The 19,572-nt window shown below is 39.2% G+C and overlaps 1 protein-coding gene across 1 annotated transcript in view; it reads left to right on the forward strand.

Moving 5' to 3' along the window:
• OTC (ornithine transcarbamylase) overlaps positions 1-19,572 on the forward strand; it is a 55,381-nt gene that overhangs the window by 26,224 nt on the left and 9,585 nt on the right. Inside the window, exons 5-7 of the mRNA XM_006211834.3 lie at positions 11,898-12,051; positions 13,968-14,090; positions 19,495-19,548. Of these exons, the coding sequence (XP_006211896.1) occupies positions 11,898-12,051; positions 13,968-14,090; positions 19,495-19,548 (331 nt within the window). The remainder of the gene's footprint in view (positions 1-11,897; positions 12,052-13,967; positions 14,091-19,494; positions 19,549-19,572) is intronic.

Consider the following 19,572-nt stretch of genomic DNA (forward strand, 5'->3'; position numbering starts at 1 on the left):
GGATCTGCAAAGATAGGAGGTAAGAGAGAGAATTCCAAGGGTTCTAAAACTGATTTAAGAATTATGTCGGGGAACTTGTTAAAATGCAAAAGTCTAAGTCCCACACTCAGAAATTCTAATTCTGCCGGTTGGGGTTCAGTTGGTGTCTGGGAATCTGTATTTTAGCAAGCTATTCAAATTCTGCTGCAATGGTGGCTGGACGGCGTTTTGAGAGCCCCTGAATTGGGAGGTTGTGTAGTAATCCTGGGCTGTTGTGCTGTAAGTCTATGCTTGTAAAGAGGAGACAGCTAATAATATGGTTTCATGTTAACTGAATGTGAAGGGTATCCTAATAGTGGAGGCAAAATAATTTCAGATTTGTTATTCTTACAATATATACGTATATATTAGCAGAAGCAGGAAAATGAAAGGAGTTTCTGCTTTGGGGAGAAGGTGATAGATTAGGCATTGGACATATTGCATTAAAGGTTAAACCTCCAAGTACAAATGTCCCTGAGCCACTGGAGATAAAGGCCTTAGGTAAAGTTGAGAGCTGCAGAAATCGAAGTATAAACTCGGGTAGAAAAGGAGCTTCCGAGTATCATTGCGAGAGAATTGCAGAAGGCTGAACCTGGCTCTGGACCTGCAGTTAGGGAGGGACAGGAGGAAATCATTAGGGTCCAGCGAAAATAAGCGTAGTGCAATATCAGAAGAGGCTGGAATGGGAGATGAGGATGAGAGAAAAGGGGTAGAGTAGCTACCGTGGAAATCTGACTTTCTTTTGTGCACCCCATTACTGCTTAATCTGCCAAAATATCTGACAAACAAGATATGGCTGAGATTCAGACATTCAATAAATCTAAACTGAAGAAGACAAGAGAAATCCACTTGCCTTTCTTAGAAGTAATTGAACAGGAAAAGCAAGGAAATGAATCTTAATGACATCTACCCTGCTGATACACGTGGTACAATCCATAGCAATTGCGTCCTTGCCTTTTGTAGAAGTTAAACTTTGTAAGATGCAGAGAGATTGGATGATGTTTAAATGACAGCGCTGGCCCTTTCGAGTCAAGAGAACAGTGCACACCTGACACTGATTGACGGTGTTGCTTCTCTATCTGCCTCTCTGGCTGCCTTGGGGGCCTGGTGGAACAAAAAAAGTGTCTTCCCATCGGTGAAAAAAAGAACCTGATGGGGAATACACTGAACGTGGCAACAGAAAAAAGAAAAAAGCAAACTGGGCCCGTCTCCTGAAAACTGTTAAATGCAATTTCCAAAATGTCACTTATTTAGTCAACTGATTTAACTATTCATTGATTCAAAAATATCTGTTGAATGCCTAGTTTTTCTTCCAGGCACTGTTTTAGCACTGAGAATAGAGTGCTGATCAAATCAAACAAAATACTTTTTCAAGTGGAAATTACATTCTTGAGGGAGGACGCTTTCACTAAGCAACAACAACAACGAAATAAAGCGTGAATAGAATAGAAGGTGGAAGTAAGTGCTATGGTGAAGCCAAAGCAAGGCGATCTGTGGGTGGACTGGGGGTCACTTAGGTTGGGTGGTCAGGGAAGACTTCTCTGAGGAGGTGGCAGTTAATTTGAGAGTTCATTGAAAAGACAGAGCCAGCTATGGGAAAAGCATCTCAGAAAGAACTGCTGGTATGAAAACTTCAGGCAAGAACAAGCTTGATGCACTCAGGAACAGAAGGACAGCCAGAAATGTTTTTACATCTGCAAATAAACATACTTAAACTTTGCAAATTAAAAAAAATGTACCCTTGCAACTTGGTCCTGTCTCAGACACCAAAGGAAGGAAAAATCAGATCAAGGAGTAAAAAAAAAAAAAAACAAAAAAACACCTAAATAAATATTCAAAATAAAATGTATTGCTCTTTTCTTACTTGACTGCAATAATAAAACCTGTTCAGTTTTCATAATATAGTGGGTGAATTCTCCTTAGCTAAGTTTCAGCTGAGCATTGTGTAATCTGAGGGTGCTTGTGGGGAGTGAAGAGGAGCACTGAGATGGAGCTGTCAACTGATATAGTGGAGGAGCTGGTATGTCAGGGTCCCCAAGACCACCCTCAGGTTCAATGATCCATTAGGAGGATCCACAGGACTCAGCACATGGTCATACTCATGGCTAAGATTCATTATGAAAAAAGGACACAAAGCACAATCAGCACAGGGAAAAGGTGCATGGGGCCAGGTCCAGGGGAGGCCAGGCGCAAGCTTGCAAGGGTCTCCTCCCTGTGGAGTCACACAAGTCATGCTTAATTCCCCCAGCAATCATTTGTGACAACATGTGTGAAATGTTGTCTTCCAAGGAAGACCATTAGAAGCTCATTGCATGAGACTTTTATTAGGCGCTGGTCACATAGGCACCCTCTGCCTAGCCTGAACCCAAATTCTAGACTCCCAGAAGGAAAGCAGGTGTTCAGCATAATCCATACTGTTTCTACAAACAGTTTAGGTAGTGAGCCATCCGTATTATTCCTAGGTATGGTGGAAATCTTCCCAAAGTCCAAGTTCCCAGATGCCAGCCAAGGGCCAAACTGGTAAGCTAGCCTTCTGAAGATAGCCATGTGCTATGTTAACTCTTTTTTGCACAACTGGGCTATCATCTCTCTTCTGGATTTTGCCAAACGTCCTTTACCTAGACATAATGTAACTGGCAAGGGAGAGTACTGCACACCCATGGAAGGACAGCCCTAAGATTTGAGTTGTTTCCTCAGTTCAGTGTGGTCCCTGTGGGGCCAAGCTCCCACTGGATAGAACGACTACTGCTCACTTCCCTCTTTGGGAAAATCTCTTAGTGACTCTTTTCCACCTGCTACTATATTAAAAGACACAAAAGATATACATATACATTCAGTTAAATTTACTTCAGATTTAAGAGTGTTTTCAGATTTTGTCAGTTCTCTGGTGCTCTACTGGGGTTAAGAGTTGGATATTCTATTTTTTCCCCCTCACTCTGGGCTTGTCTTTTTAGAAGTGACACCTTAGTATGACTCAGATCACTTATTCTTTGGAAGTTAAAATGGATGAAACTTAGCAACAGCAGTGGGACATTATCACTCTAATTTCAAGGCTTTCTGTTTCTTCCATAATGACAGCTGTTCAAGCCTAATGCTCTGAGTCCACTATTGAAAGGTGCATAATAGCTTCACAGTCATTTTCACTTTAATATGGTACTTAGTAAAACGGCTTCAGGAACCATGTGTATGAAGGGCTCCATATAAAATAATGTAACGTTGTTCTGCTCTAATTACTTCCCCTATAGATGTAATTTACTTATGGTAGTGATTGCTAAAGTATTTTCTGCCAGTGTAAAACCAGTAGAAAGGAAAATCAGCTAAAACCACTGTTTCCTAGGGCTGCCATACAAACTGCCACAAACTTGGTGGCTTAAAAACAACACCAATCTATTCTCTCACAGTTCTGGAGGCTAGAAGCCCAAAATCAATGTGTCAGGAGGCCATGCTCCCCTTGAAGGCTGTAGGGAAGAATCCTTCCTTGCTCTATTCCTACCTCCTGGTGGCTCTCAGCAATCTTTGGCCTTCCTTGGCTTGTAGCTGCATCAATCCAATCTCCACCTCTATCTTTACCGTCTCTGTGTATCTCTGTGTATCCTCTCCCCTTCTGATGAGAATGTCAGTCATTGGATTTAGGGCCCACCCTACCCAGTATGACCTCATCTTAACTAATCACATCTGCAAAGATGCTACTTGAAACAAGGCCTCATTCTGAGTTTCCTGGTAGATATGAATTTGGGAGACACCATTCAACCCACTACACAACCACATATCCACATGCCCCTGCAGCAACATGGAAGGGTCTCAAATCATTGTCATTTGATAGCTCAAATAATGGAAGTTATAAAGGGATTTGTGGATGAGACACAGTCCTCAAGAGGAGTGAACTATTGTCACATTGAAAGGAATGTTTTGAAAAGCTGGAATACTGTTCTTAAGATATTCATATCAATGATATTAACACCAAAGAAGGTCATCTTACTTAGGTTTCTTAGTAAAATGTTTTAAAATATTGGCATCTAGTGGGAAATATGTACCTAACTAGGTGCCAATAAATTTGTACCTAATAGGAAATATGGTATCTCTGTGAATATTTACACAGGCCACCAGGAAAGTAGCAGCATGGCAGTTGTATGTCCTTGGATAAATGGTAATGGAAGTCAGTCCTTCACAACATGAACTATGATGTATTCATAGTTTAGAGGCTGTTTGCCATAATGTAAAGAGCAGGGGCTTTGAAGCAGGGTTGGGCTTCAGTCCAAGTTACAGCTCATACCACATTGGCCCTGTGGTTTGGACCAGTTGCTTTTGAGTCTTAGGTTCCTCACTTATAAAATGGGGATACAAATACTTATCCCAATCAGTTATATGAGGATAAATCAGATGGTGCTTTTAAGGGACACGCACACAGAAGAAATTCAAGTAATGTTGATTGAATAAACTTATGGCCTAACGCAATCTCTCAGGACAAGCTCTGACTCAATTCTGGCCACCTTTGTGGTCTCCTAGAAGCTTATGCTGCCCCAACACAGAAATTCCTATAGCACGTTTTGCGGAGTTCATTCTGAATGCTGTTATGCCATACCCATTTATCTCCGACGTCTTCTAAACTACAAACTAACATGTGAGTCAAAATTAACTGGCCATTATAGAGAACTTCCTGAATAAACTGCATATGGCAATTTCATTCAACATCCCTGGGCTTCTTCCAACATCAGCCCATTTGAGAGGAGGCCACCCAGGTGTGCTGAAGGTATTATCTTGTTTCCTCATCATCCTTATATTGACGTAACTAAAATTATAATTTGGGTAGGGATATCAGACCACTAGAATATTCTCCCTCCTAGAGGGAGACAGTTAACAAATTTATTCCTTGACCAATTTACACTGGGGATAAAATCCATGTCTCCTCTAGGACCTTGACTTGCTTCCATAAAAAATAAAAATAGAAAATGCCCATTTTTGAATGATTATAGGGTTCTCAATGGTGACATTATGAACAGCCAAAAATTCCTCCCACTGTTCTCCAGTCCGCTGTTCAACTGGTTGGCGATGTCACTGATAACAAACTGGAATTTATGGGGCACACAGTGATTCAAGGTAGGATGGGGACAAAAGGAAGAATGCATGGCAAGACACTATGAGAACACAACTTCTGTTTGCCTTTGGCTTTTGCAACACATCCACCATGTTCCAATAGTTTAGGAACAACTTAGCTCTTTCTAAGAGCATCAGGATTGTTTCATGATTGCCCATCTCATTAACATCCATGTTTGCTTTTAAGATCTGGCCCAGCACACTACCGGGGTTTGGGGTTTTGTTTGTTTATTTGTTTCTTTTTTTGTTTTTAGTATCTGTTTACTCAACCACATAGACTCTGCATCAGGCTTTCCTGGGGCCATGGGAGACTTTGTTTATGGTATTTATTGTTTTGTTTTGGCTTTCTGGGTGTTTTAGTTAATTTCTAAACAAGTTTTGATTTTATACCAAAGGGAAAAAATATCAAAGAATAATAGAAACTTGAGGTTTGAAAGATCTTTATGAGCTAGTTAGATCAAGCATCCTTTTTATGCCTCTTCCACACCATTCCTTCAAAATTGTTCCTGAGCTGACACGAAAATATCCAATATCAGGCCATTCTTAACATACAGAGCTATCTTGTTCCATTTTTACACAGTCTGACTTTTCTGACCAGAGTTCATACAAACTGACTGAGAGTTCTTTTTTAAATTGAGTTAAAATTGATCTTGCTATGACTCTTCTCAATGCTCTTCTGTTTTTTTCGTATCTTCATAAAATCATGCATTTGAATATATTTGAAATTTTCAATTCATTGCAGTTATTATTCTTATTGGTGTGCAAATTGCCCCATATTTGGCCAATGCAGTCTGTCTTAGAGTTAGCTACTGGGTCATTCTGACATAACTTTATTAGTCTTTGATAACTCCCTGGCTTTTTGATATGGCAAGATGTTCCAGGCTCATATTGTACACTTCTTCACTAAGGCTGAGAATTAGCCGTTACTCTAAGAAGCCCTAGTTCATTTTCAATTACTTTCAAAATTATGTTTGGGAGAAACTTCCTCTTTTGAATGGTACGGTTTTTTTCTGGTTATTACAGACATACTCCTTTTGGTAGAAAATACTAAAAGAAATTTTAAAAATATAGCTAGAACCACCAATACTGCCATCACCCAGAAATAATCAAAGTTAACATTTTATCTCCTGAACCATCTTTCCATTTTCAGTCCTATTCCATGCTTCTCCTTTTTCTGCCAACAGCAGGAAAAGAGATGATGGGGAAAAAATAGACCACATTTTAAACATTTAGATGAAATCAAGTTGAATAAATATTTTAAGTTGTTAATTATTTTTTCGAATCCTAATATTGGCAATTAAACATCCAGAGAAAACTGATTGGTGTGAGAAACTTTAAATTTGGGTAATTTGGATTTTGCAAAAACTGTTTTGCTACCATTATTGACACATGCCAAAGATTATCTACAAAGCTGCGGGAATCCACCAGAAAGCAAAGAGAACTCTAATATTCAACTGGAATGAAAAGAGCAAAATGAAAAGTCATTACAGAGCCAGAGAGTATTTTTAACTTGTCAACTTTTCATTTCTAACACACATAACACAGCTCTTACAATGTTTAAAGCTGGGATGTTAAATTGATGGAGAGCTATAGAAAGCCCAGATTACTGTTAATGGGCCTGTAAGTCCAGTCTGAGTTACAGGTTTGTCATTGTTTCCAGTGAAAAGATTTTTCTTTAAAAGATCTTTAGTAGACTGGAAGACGAAAAATACGAACAGTGATTTCTCTATGATTTATAGCAACTTTAAACATAAAGCAGAAAGCAACATCATTGACAAAATAATATTCATTGTCTATTTAAAGGCCTTTAATATCTTTGTTTCTCCAAGTGATTCCAATGTGAAAACAACTTGGGAGTTGCTCCTTTCCCCCCATGTCGTTGAGTTCATTTCACCTGCAGTTTCTGTGGCTGAAGGACTGAAGTGACATTTTCTATTAAGCTTTGTCATACTCTCTTTTGCCCGTAGATGCATTAATGTCCAAGAGGCTTTTTCTGCCTATAGGAATATTCTGTATTCTTTGTACTTAGTTTATAGTCCAATATATTAATCTTACGAATTTAGCATTTCTATAAACGTAAAAGATTAAACATTCCTCAGTGGTTCTCAAAGTGTGATCCTCAAACCAGCAGCATAAGCAGTTCCCAGAGCTTGGTAGAAATGCCGATTCTTTTGGGCCCCAACCCAGACCTACTGGGATCAGAAACACAACTGGCTGTGTTCTAATAAGCCCTCCTGGTGATTTTGATGCATGTTCAAGTTTCAGAACGATTGCTTTAAACATTCACATACTACTTATACAACCACTAAATCAAATACATATTAAATGAACAAAACAAGTGTCCTCAACCATCTAAATATTGATTGCAACTTAATCAAATGCTTTAAAACATTTATTTTAATCATAAGCCTAGCATTTCAGATTTCCTTGAATGCTCTAAATATTTTAAAAAGGAAAATATACACATAAAACACAACATTGATTACAGAGCTGATGAATATTTTAACAACAAAACTGAGCACAATGCTATTAATATCATAGATTTGATTTTGTTTACATTCTTACCCCTACTTTTTATTCTTATTTTTATATGGTCCTGGAATTTAAATGTATGTGTGTAATTTTACTAGACTGGAAAGAAAAAAAATCATCTCAAGAAGCTAGTAATGCAGTTTAAGTGGATTGCTGACCAGTTAGTTTTGGTTGGGTTATAGGAAATGGTTGCTAAGTTCAAGATGAATTAAATTGCAGCTTCTGGCCGCTAGGGTTGAATATGTTTTTATCACCTAGTTTTAGATTTTTTTATTGAAGTATAGTTAATTTACAATGTTGTGTTAGTTTCTGGTGTACAGCATAGCGATTCAGTCATATGTGTGTGTGTGTGTGTATGTGTGTATATATTTTCTTCTTCATTATAGGTTATTACAAAATATTGAATATACTTCCCTGTGCTGTATATACAGTGGGACCTTGTTATTTACCTATTCTGTATATAGTAGTTTGTATCTAATAATCCCAAATTCCCAATTTCTCCCTCACTTTTTATCATGGGTTCTGATATTCATTTCCTATTGCTGCTTTTTAAACAAATTACCAGAAATTTAGCAACTCAAAACAACACAAATTTATTATCTTACATTCTGCAGGTCAGAGGTCTAAAATGAGTCCACGGGGCTGTGTTCCTTCTGGAGGCTCCAGGGAAGAATCCAATTCCTTGGCCTTTCCAGCCTGCAGAGGCTGCCTATATCCTTTGGCACATGACTCCCTTCCTCCCTTTCAAAGCCAGCAACTTAGCTAGCATCTTCTTTCATTTCTGACTTCCTGCTTCTTTCTTATAAGGACCCTTGTCATTATATTGGACCCATCCAGGATAATCTGCCCATCTCAAGACCCTTAACTGAATCACATCTGCAAAACTTCCTTTGCCATGTAAGGTAACATATTCACAGTTCTGGGTCTTAGGACATGAACATCTTTTGGGGAGCATTATTCTGTCTGCCATAGGATCCTTATTCTGTTTTTCATATGAATTCTGATTTTTTAAAGAAATTAAAAGATGGGATATTCTTTAATTTTTATTTGTTTTCAATCTCTGGCAATATATGAGTCATTGTGATATTTTTATGATATATATTTTTAAATTAATTTTTTCTTTTTTTCATTTTTTTTCTTAATGGGGGGGTAATTTTAGGTTTACTTGTTCATTTTTTTTTAAACGGAGGTACTGGGAATTGAACCCAGGACCTTGTGCATGCTAGGCATGCATTCCACCACTGGGCTATATAACCTCCTCACTATTTTTATGATATATTTACCTGGCCTGGTTTCAATATTTTAAAATATATGCCTTTCTGATTGGCATTGTTTTATAGTTAGTTGGGTCACCAAGAAGTTTCATTCCTAGAGAGACAGGAAAGTGAGTTTGAAAATTTAGATTTCTCCGTCAGGACAGTTAACTAAGTTATTAGTTTGGAATAAACGGTTGTATCATCTTTTTAATTGGAAACTGTATATGGCAACGGGTGCTAGTTAACTGCAAGACTAGTCTTCTACCTCATATAAGACCACAAATGCTAATGGGCTTGTCCATTTATGTTACAGATTTGACTATTTCTAGGACTGTTTGGCTTATAAGTTGTGTTATTTATGGTTTACACACATGAAAAATGGCACATATCTATACTTTATGAACAGAAATATACTTAACAAAACCCCATGAAATACCTATCCATATCTATACAGTTATATATAAGCACTTTCCTACTTACTTAAGTAAATAAATTTAAATGTATGTGATAATAGTCATCCTTCTTTGATATTACAATCATATTTTTGTACATTTTCTTTATATTAGCTCTTATGAGCATCATGGCCTTTTATACATGCAACTTGTTTTGCCTAATGATTTTTACTGTAAATGATCACAACTTGACAAATGTTTAAGTTGGTTCTTTTTCCTTTTAGCACTGCCTCTGCTATTTTTAAAATCATTTTGCTTCCTGGCAACAACAGTATTACAGATCTATACTGATTTTATCTCAAGGACATGGAATTAACTGTTCTCTAATAGTTTCTGGTTCCCTTTTTATGTACAGAACAATATTAAGACCAAAATTTGGGCACTAGTGATGCTTAACAAGTGTTGAAGGGAGAAAAGATTATAGCTACTGCTGTTGCCATGCGACCACTCCTGGTAGTGACTGAGCTAAAAGGAAAACACGGTTGACCTTTGAACAGCACAGGGCTTAATCCACATATGCACAGTCTGCCCTCAGTAGCTGCCATTCCTCAGCATCCATGGATTCACCTAGCCATGGACCATGTAGTAGTGTAGTGTTTACCACTGAAAAATATCCATGTATAAGTGGACCTGTGCAGTTCAAACCTATGCTGTTCAAGGGTCAACTGTACTTCTGTTATAAGTGTATAAGATCTTGTTCTTTCCAGTATAACATATCATGTTGTTATCCCTTATTTTTCTCATAGTACGAGATTTCAGCAACTAAGACTTTCCTCCTCTACACTGATCCATTGTTCTACCCAGCAGCAGAGTATCCCATGCTTCTCCCACCGCCTCACTCAGTCTGTTTTCTAGGACAATGGTTCTCAGCTTTGTCTTCATACTGAAATAACTTGAGGAGCTTTGAAAATATCGATGTGAGCCCCCAGCAGAGCTTCTGATTTAGACTTCCAAAGGGCAGAATATGGCATCAGAATTTTTACAGCTCCATAGGTGATACTAATGCATAGCCATGGTCGAGAACCTCTGTTCTAGGAGGTGTTGGGCAACCTCAAAAGGCAGACCAGTCACTATTACATGGGAGTATACCACAGAGGGTCCAGGGATACCAACTCCACATGATAAACAAGGCAAGTAAATGCGTGCTTGCCTTTTGGTTGCTTCCGGAGCTCTTGGGATTTTTCAAGGGAGGGAACCACAACTGCTCTTTCTCAATATTCTTGAAAAACTCAAGTATATAGGGCATTGACTCCTCCAGTTGCTCTCCTAGCATCTCCTTGTTTCAGCCTCATCTTTCTTCATCCTTTCTCAACCTTGGTCTAATTACTTCAAGGTTTTCAAAGGCCTTGGTTTTCTCATTTTTGAGGTTAAGATAACATTTACATGTGATACACACTAAATCTAGCAAAACTCAACAACACATTGTAAAGTTCATGAAAGTCATAAGAGGTTGGCAGCCTATAGTCCTAGCTCCCTAAAATGATTTGAGAGGCTACAACAGAAGTCAGATCTGTTTTTCTGACTGAGATTCCAGAAGGTCAACTACAGTGGCTAACCCAGATTTTTTAAATCCTATCTCTACACACTGTAGGAAGTGATATATATTTTAAAAAGTCCTTTGGGGTCAAACACTCCTCAACCTCCCACTCTCATAGAATTTTAAGTGTCATAAAATTAATCAATTCTTCTGAAATAGGGAATTGATAATTGATTATAATTATAGACCCTATTGGGATATCTACCTCCATTTAAGTAACTTTCCCATGGTAGAGTTAAAAGCCTGCATTCTATAGTATGAAACATCAGCATATCTGTACTGGGAAGGGAATTTGTATTGTGCTTTTGAAAAAAGGGGAGAAGATTTAAAATTCTTCTACTGTAATAGCCTGTCTTAGGACAGTGGTTCTGAAACTTTTGAAAGTTCTCTGAGTTACTTGGGAAACTTGGTAAAAGTACAAAGACCCAGGGTCTATCCTATTTCAGGAGCTTGGACTTGTTTATTAGCCTTCACTTAGTTCTGATACACACCCAAGTTTGGGACCCATTCCCTTAGGGTATCAGATAGGGCTGGGTAGCTGGTTACTCTAAAGAAGACGGCCTTAATTTTTCTTTGTATATCTTTTTTTTGGTATTGTTCCTTTTAACTTTACCAACTGCCACATATCAATGATAATTCATCATCACAACTGGTAGGCCTACAATTGGTTTCTTATCTCTGTAAAAATGCTAAAATCAGTAGTCACTGGCTAAGACATCAGTGGAACAACATCTGGCTTCTTTACTGACTACGTGTTTATTATTAGTTTTTCAGTCTGTCATGTTGATAGGTAGTTGTAACATAATAAAAGTTCCAATTTATTAGCATTTCTTATCACTATTTAAGATCCTAATATATGTATGTGTATGTATGACTGGGACTTTGTGCTGTACACCAGAAAATGACACATTGTAACTGACTGTACTTCAATTAAAAAAAGATCCTATATTAAAGAAGGAATTATTGATCATAATCAACTTTGATTGATCTTTTCTTGGTCTGCCGCAGTGTGTTGTCTAGCATGACAGATGCAGTGTTGGCGCGAGTGTATAAACAATCAGATCTGGACATCTTGGCTAAAGAAGCATCCATCCCAATCATCAATGGGCTGTCCGATTTGTACCACCCTATCCAGATCCTGGCTGATTACCTCACGCTCCAGGTTGGCTTATTTCTTTGCCTAACACAAGAGCAAAATCAATAAATAATCCCTAACTAGCTCTACATGGAAGCATTTAAATCATGGTATTGATGTTTTGTTTTCAAATATCATCTTGGCAAAGAATTATAGCATATGTGTGCATCTAGATATCCAGCAAAGACAGGGCATTGTGAAAAACAGATTATAAGATAATTCTATTCTCAAACCTTTTTCCAACCATTTTTAACCCCTCTCTCATCCCCTGTTCTTTCAATCACTTTGCTTTTTGGTGCCATATTTAACATGGTGGATGAACAGGGAATGCTGGAGCACAGAAAATCAAAAATCTTTATGTAATCCCACATACATCAGGCTCTGTGGCTTGGGAGTGAAGATTAGTGGAGAGTGCTCTGAATATTCAAAATGGTCAATGATTAAACCACTTTCTGACAAGGAGGCCATTTTCTATCATTTTAATAAACTGTTTAAGACTGGAGTTAAAAGCATGCAGAATTTATAGAATTGAGGCTCAAACTTAGCCACGGCCCTTCAACTTAAGAACGTTAATAACTTTGAAAGATTCGTCCCATTTGGTTTACCACAGCCAATCTACATAGTCTTGCCACTGGGAATTCTGACAACCATACCTTCTGTGTCTATGGACTATTCTGGGGAGACAGGACAAACTGGACAGGTCCATCTTCCTCCTCATTTGAATAAGCTACACACGTGCAAATGTGAAGTTAAACTCAAAAGTAAACTCTTTGGTAATGAAGATAAGATTAATGCAGAGAGGGTGATATAGCAATGTTAGATACCAAGTGACTGTTTGTAGGTGTGGCTTTACATATACGCCAGATTATGTAATGCTTCCCCCTGGGGCTTCATCAGTACTATATTAATACATTCACTGATGGACAGTGAAATGTTCTATTCATCATATTGTCCCCTGCAGGACCTGGTACCATGCATTCATAAAGGAGATACTCAAAGTAGGAGTTGAATGAATAAATAGCACCTTATTAAGAGCATGGAGTCGAAATCAGATGGACCTGGATTTAAATCCTAGCTTTGCCACCCAGTAGTTCTATGATCTCCAAATTAGTTAGCCTTTCTCTTTAAAAAAATCTTATCTTTATAACTATATAAATGTATAAAATATATGAAACCTATAGACACTTGAAGAAAAGTAAAACACCCATGTGCCCATTATACAGTTTTGCCAAATATTACTTTAGAATTTTTTGTTTTTAAAGAAAATATTACAGATGGGGTTGAAGTCCACTGTGTAACTCTCCCTGATCCCATTTCCTCCAACCCCACAAAGAAATTTTTATCCTGGTGTTTGTAGTTATAATTTCCAAGCATGCATTTATACTTTAACTGCACATATCAATACCCATAAACAACCAAGAGTATTAACGGGCATGTTTTTCAACTTTATATAAATGGGAACATACTCAACTACCATGCTACACTGTTCTAGGTGCGTTGTATTTCTCCTTTTCTATACCAACAAGTGTAAGCTTCGTAAAGGCAGTAATTTTTGTCTTCTTTGTTCATTGTAACATTTCTAGGGCTAAGAACAGTGTCTGGACATTGATGGGTCTCAATTTGTTGAATGAAAGAATAAATACAACAAAGGTTCAGATTTGAAATATATGAAAATATGAGTCTCTATATGAGCTCATATGATGTCTTGGCTTAAGATATTTGGACAATTTGCTATTTTTTTGTGATTGTACTTTCATGTTATCAAAATGCCCTGTATAATGCAAAAAAAGTAGTTTATTCATTCCAACAAAGCCTTTAAAATTGAGATGAAGACTGTTTCCTTTATTTTCCTTATTTATTGTTCTTAATAACCATTCCTAATAATTGTTTCACATAATTGAATTTCCTCTCAGATGTAATCTCCTCCAACCTTTGCCTTTCAGGAACACTATGGCTCTCTGAAAGGCCTTACCCTCAGCTGGATTGGGGATGGGAATAACATCCTGCACTCCATCATGATGAGTGCAGCGAAATTCGGGATGCATCTTCAGGTGGCTACTCCAAAGGTAGGGAAACTTTCTGCCTTGAAACTAACCCCCTCTTAAATTATTCCTAGACATAATTACCTAGTGAAAAACAAACCTCTCTTTTATTCAAGGAGAGCACAGGTGAGCCCAGAAAATTTAAGTTATATTACTAGCCCTACTATTGTAGCTCTCTGGACTCTTGAGTGCCCAATTTCAGATCTCTACAATAAGAGATAGTCTTGGCTGATGTCTTTCATCCTGTGAGTCTGTGTTAAAAGCACATCTGAATTATCCCTTTGGATGCCCTGAAACCAGCCATTATGATAACTGGCATTCCTGTGCATTGCTATCACAAAGGTATAAGAAAGTAATGAAATCTAGACAGTGCTCCAAGGCATGGGGAGGATGCTGTCATTTTTCGAATACTACAATTCGGTAAAAAAAAAATCAATCTAGTCTGAAGGACAAAGTGATGGCGTCTACACCAGCTTGATATTTCAGAATTCAAATTCAAGGGCGCTTTTAAATCTGAGTTCTGGCTGTGAAGTTGACCTCATGTACTTCCTACCTATCAGCCTCCCACAGAATGTATGGAAAATGTGGCTTCTTTTATAGGTCCAGAGTAACCCTTTTGATACACAAGAAACTAGTAATAATTGTCTCTGAGAAGTGGAACTGGGAGGTTCAAGGATAGAGGTAGGAGGGAGACTTTGTTTCCACAGCAAATCTTTTTATATGGTTTGATTTTTTTAACATGTAAATATTCTGCCAACACAAAAACATAAATTCATAAATAAATACACCCAAAGGAAAAAGTGCAGATCCCCTTAGGAGAAGCTCTATGTTAAGATACTCCCAGCTTCATACAGAATAAATAGGCCTTTTAGGGGATAAAAACTAATCCTGTAAGAGTTTCATACACAAACCAGCCCTAAAGGATCCCCACAGAACCTTTTATATACCCCATCTCTACTGAATTCTTTGCACCATTGTGTTTCTCATTACATATAATTTCCTATCAGGAGTCTTTTGAAGGGAAAACTCCCCTAAAGAGAAACCATTTCAGAAATGAAGTAAGAGAATTGACCTTCTCATTAAGAGATGACGATTCAAAATATTGTGCACCCGGGTATTTCTGACCAAGCATGTGTTTGCTGTTGTCTCAGTAGTCACTGCTGTGGGTTCACTTCGATGAGCTAAGACATTCAGAGCTGACTATGCGAGGCCTAAAAATCCCCCACCCCTGCTTCTGCTTCTTGAGTTTAAGATGGACTGAGGGATTTCTGGGGATATGGGACTATCAGTGCTAAAAACCAGGAGGGTCACAGGCGAACCAGGGTGATTTGGTCACCCAAGCGCCATGTCAGGCACAGTCCCACAGCAGGGGGCTTCAGCCTGATCCGACCAGTGAGTTCTGGCATGTAGGTTATGACCCAGAGTCTTCCCAACCTGGGACAAGGAAGGTAGGCTCTTATCCTTGGAAGCGGTCATTGGTCAAGGGCAGGGTGGGGAGGTGGGGTGGTGAATCCCCTGGCACTTTTGGCAGGAAAAGCAGCCGGCTAGCCAGAGGCCAATTGCTGAAGAAGAACTATGAGTGGTAGGTGTTCCAAGTGCACTGAAATTGGGAGAGGGAGTGAAAGCTGTAAAATGGGGTCCTCTGACGGCATCTGGGTGGAGCACCAACGTTGTCTGCTGCATCCCGCCAAAGCCAAATAAAACCAACAAAACCAAACCAAATGCTTTTCCCTAGTATTCTTGCCAAACCAGTTTCAGTCAGCACACCCTGCTGCCTTAGTTTCCCAGGACTGCCATAACAAATGACCACAAACTGGGTGGCTCCAAACAACAGAAATGTATTCTCTCAGCTCTGGAGACTAGAAGTCCAAAGTCAAAGTGTTGGCAGGGCCATACTCCTTCCAAAACCTCGAGGGGAGGATCCTTCCTTGTCTCTCCCCACTTCTGGCAGCCCCAGGCCTTCCTTGGCTTGTGGCTGCATCACTCCAATCTCTGCCTCCATCTTCCTCCTTTTATGCTCGTGTTTCTCTGTCCAGTGTTCCTCTTCTTACAAGGATAGCAGACATATTAAATTCAGGCCAACCCAAATCCAGTATGACCTCCTTTTAACCAATTACATCTGCAAAGACCCTATTTCTAAAAAACACCATATTCTGGGGTTCTGCTTGGGAATGAATTTTTGGAGGACACACTTCTACCTAATACACTTGCCAGAGGAGAAATGTCAGGCATAGGCAGCAGCATATGTTAGAAGTCACCAGCATATGTTAGAAGTCACCCTATCATAGTAATAAGGGGACTGAGTTTGGGGACTGAGAAAGTTAACTCTTACAACAGATAATTCTATTTCATTCAGCATGAACTGAAATAAAGGGCCAGATCTGACATGTGTATAAGGCGGTTCTTCTTCATTTTATGGGAAGACTTAGCACACGCTCACTACAAATCTAGTTTGGAGAAAGGCTCTATATTAATGCAAACTATTACTGCATTTAGTTTTTACAGATAAAACATACATTAACAATAATTGTTCCCTGCTATAAGGTGTTTTTGGAAAGGCTTTATTCTGTTGGAGAAATATATGGTTTCAACATTTTATTGCATGTCAAAGATGTTTTATTAACGTCAAAGGAAAAATTCCAATATTATAGAGTAATTTCAGTGCTGTTCTTATGCAGAAACTCATTTAAATGATAAAGAGTACTAAAACCTGGTTAAATCTTGGTGGGAGGGAGTACGAGTTTTAAAAAGTCTTCTGGAAAATCTGAAGTGCATAAGTTGTTCCATCAATTTATAAATAGACCTATTTCCTTTAAAGATAAAGCAAGACTTGTAAATTTAAGAAGCAGTTGTGGGGGAATAGTTCAGTGGTACACCTCATGCTTAGCATGCACAAGGTCCTGGGTTCAATCCCCAGCACCTCCATTAAAAAAAAAAAAAAGCACTGAAAAGTTTCCAAAGCCATAATTCATCTATTTCCCCATTCTTCAAGCAAGAATGACTTACATGCTCAAGAAAACATAATTTTGTCCTTGATTGTAAAATTGCTCCATAAACTATTGATGGTAATGATTTTAACATTGTTCTAAGTGAATATTTAGATGGAACTGGGTTTGTTAATCACCTTCTTAGTCTGGTTTTAAGATTTATGTAAAAGCCAATGAGTGGTTTAGTATTGAAAGCTGAGCTGTGAGTAAAGCATTCCTTTTTGTATTCTCAGTCATGGCCCAGTGCATGCAAGGTTGGGTGATTTTCTAATTTCCAAACCTCTCTGTTGGTTCTCTAAGTATTTATTGATTCTTTCTCTAAGAATGATTATACTTAGGGAGTAGAAAACTTGCCTTCCAAAGGGAAGGCTGAATTTTCAGGGCAGGAGGTACATGGGGTAATAGCCCAGCCGCTTCATTTATGTTCACCAGTATGAATGGTCACAACATGAATTCCTAAATTAGCAAGCCTTTATCAATTACCTCTCCCAAATTCCAATATACAAAGCTCCAGAATTTATGGCTATTTGAGGATGATAAAGCTGCCAAAATGCCTGCAGGCATCATCATCTGAGCAGTCTCTTTCCTCAAGAATTCTGTAATGAGAGAGGGAACTATGATAGACAATCGTATGCAAATAAACGCAATTTCAAATGAATAAACCTGAACATGCCTGTCGTGGGTTGAGTTTCCTGGGAAGCAGTCTCTGAGAGAGTTCAGCCTGCAGGATGTGCTGGATGTTTATTAGGGCGTGCCCTTGAGAAGGGGGGGAGCAGGAAGGAAGCAGGAGTGGCAGAGGGAGGGAGAAGCCGAGCTGCGATGCAGGGCCAAGAACAGCCTCGGCTGACCTTATGGAGAGTTCTAGATCTGAGATGGACATTTAGGGCTGTCCTGAGTTGGGAGGAGGGAGTCAGGTTTTCATGCCCTCCCGTCAATCAGTCACTGAATGCAGCTGGCCTTGGAAGGGTATGTGACCTTGGGTGACTCGGCTCTCTGCAGCTGAGGCAGTGCCCAAAGAGGGCTGACAGCTGAACGCCATCTTCCGGCAGCACGCCCAGCAGCTGGGGGAATCAGCCCTTTATTCACGAAGGGGGGTCTGGGTGGCACATCACAGCACCCATCACAATTCCCTACTGAGAATTTATTAAAACCAAGTCATGATAAATTCTAAGATTTCAGGAGGATGAGAAGGATGGAGGAAGGTGAGAATAATTACGGTGTTTGGACTGACAAGCCTTTCACATGGAGGGTCTGGAGGTGAGGCTGGGCTACAGTTTTGACAAGGGAGGAGCTGACAAGTTCCGAAGAAGATGGGCCCAGGAGGGGAAAAGGGGGAGGTGTTCAAGGGCAAAAGGCTGTGATGGCAGAAAAGGGCAAGACATGTACAAGGATGACAATGAGATTGGCTTTCCTGCAGCAAGATGTTGAGAAAAATTAAAAGAGACAGAAGCAGGAGATGTTGGCCTGGAGCCTTGATACCCTTAATCATCTTCGACTTAAGAAACAAGTAGTAAATATTGAAAGCTTCAAAGAAAACAATTCTTGCTGCTCTGCACGGAACAGATTGGAGATGAGGATGGAGGCAGAGGGGCTACCTGTGGGATTTGGAATAGCTTGGGGGGCTTTAGCTGTTCCCACTGTGTCCCCTCACCTAGGGTTGAGACCAGGGTGAGGAAGCGAGGTGCTTATGGTCTAAAATTTGTGCTTGCACGACTCTGACAGTGAGTGCCTCCTTAGATTTGGTGCCGAAGCACCTTACTTGCCTCACCCAAGCCCCTACCCTGCCCTCACCAAACCATCCCGAACAAATATATTTCAGCGAAAACAGTATACTTGCTGTGAAAATGCCATTTCAAAGCAAGCGCCCTGCACTCAGAACACCTGCCGGTGAGCGCAAAAGAGTAAGATGTGTGCATGTGGGCTCTTAGCATTTAACTGAGGGGGAGAGGGAAGGTTTTTCTGAGGAGGAAACATTTTAGCTGACACCTGCAAGCATTATCCACATGGAGTGGGTGGGAAAAAGCATTTCAGACAAAAAAGGCATTAAAAAGAAAAACAGCTTGTGGAAAGACTCTGAGACAAAAATGCATTAAGTTGTAGAATTACGTATATAATCCTCTTAAACTATTAGAGGAAAAAGAAGACGTGCTACCAAGAGCTAGAAAGCACCGCACCCCGTTGGTCTGAATGACTAAAGAGGGCAGAGATCATAAAAGAAAAACAGGGCAATTGATTAACTTTTTAAATTCCCCAAAGCACTATGAAGGTTGCAAATTCTAGATGGAAGTATCTTATTCTACTAAACATGGCTGGGCTACAACTTACAGCAAAAAAGGGAGAGAGGGAATATTGTTGAAAGGACAATAATGCATACTTTCTTACATATGAGAAAGTATAATTAATAAAATTACCTAAATAGCTGTTAATTCTTCCCCCTGCAGGGTTATGAGCCGGATCCCAATATAACCAAGTTGGCAGAGCAGTATGCCAAGGAGGTATGCTCCTTATGTGCAAAGTCC

The sequence above is a fragment of the Vicugna pacos genome, chromosome X, assembly GCF_048564905.1.
Source record: "Vicugna pacos chromosome X, VicPac4, whole genome shotgun sequence".
Classification (NCBI taxonomy): Eukaryota; Metazoa; Chordata; class Mammalia; order Artiodactyla; family Camelidae; genus Vicugna; species Vicugna pacos.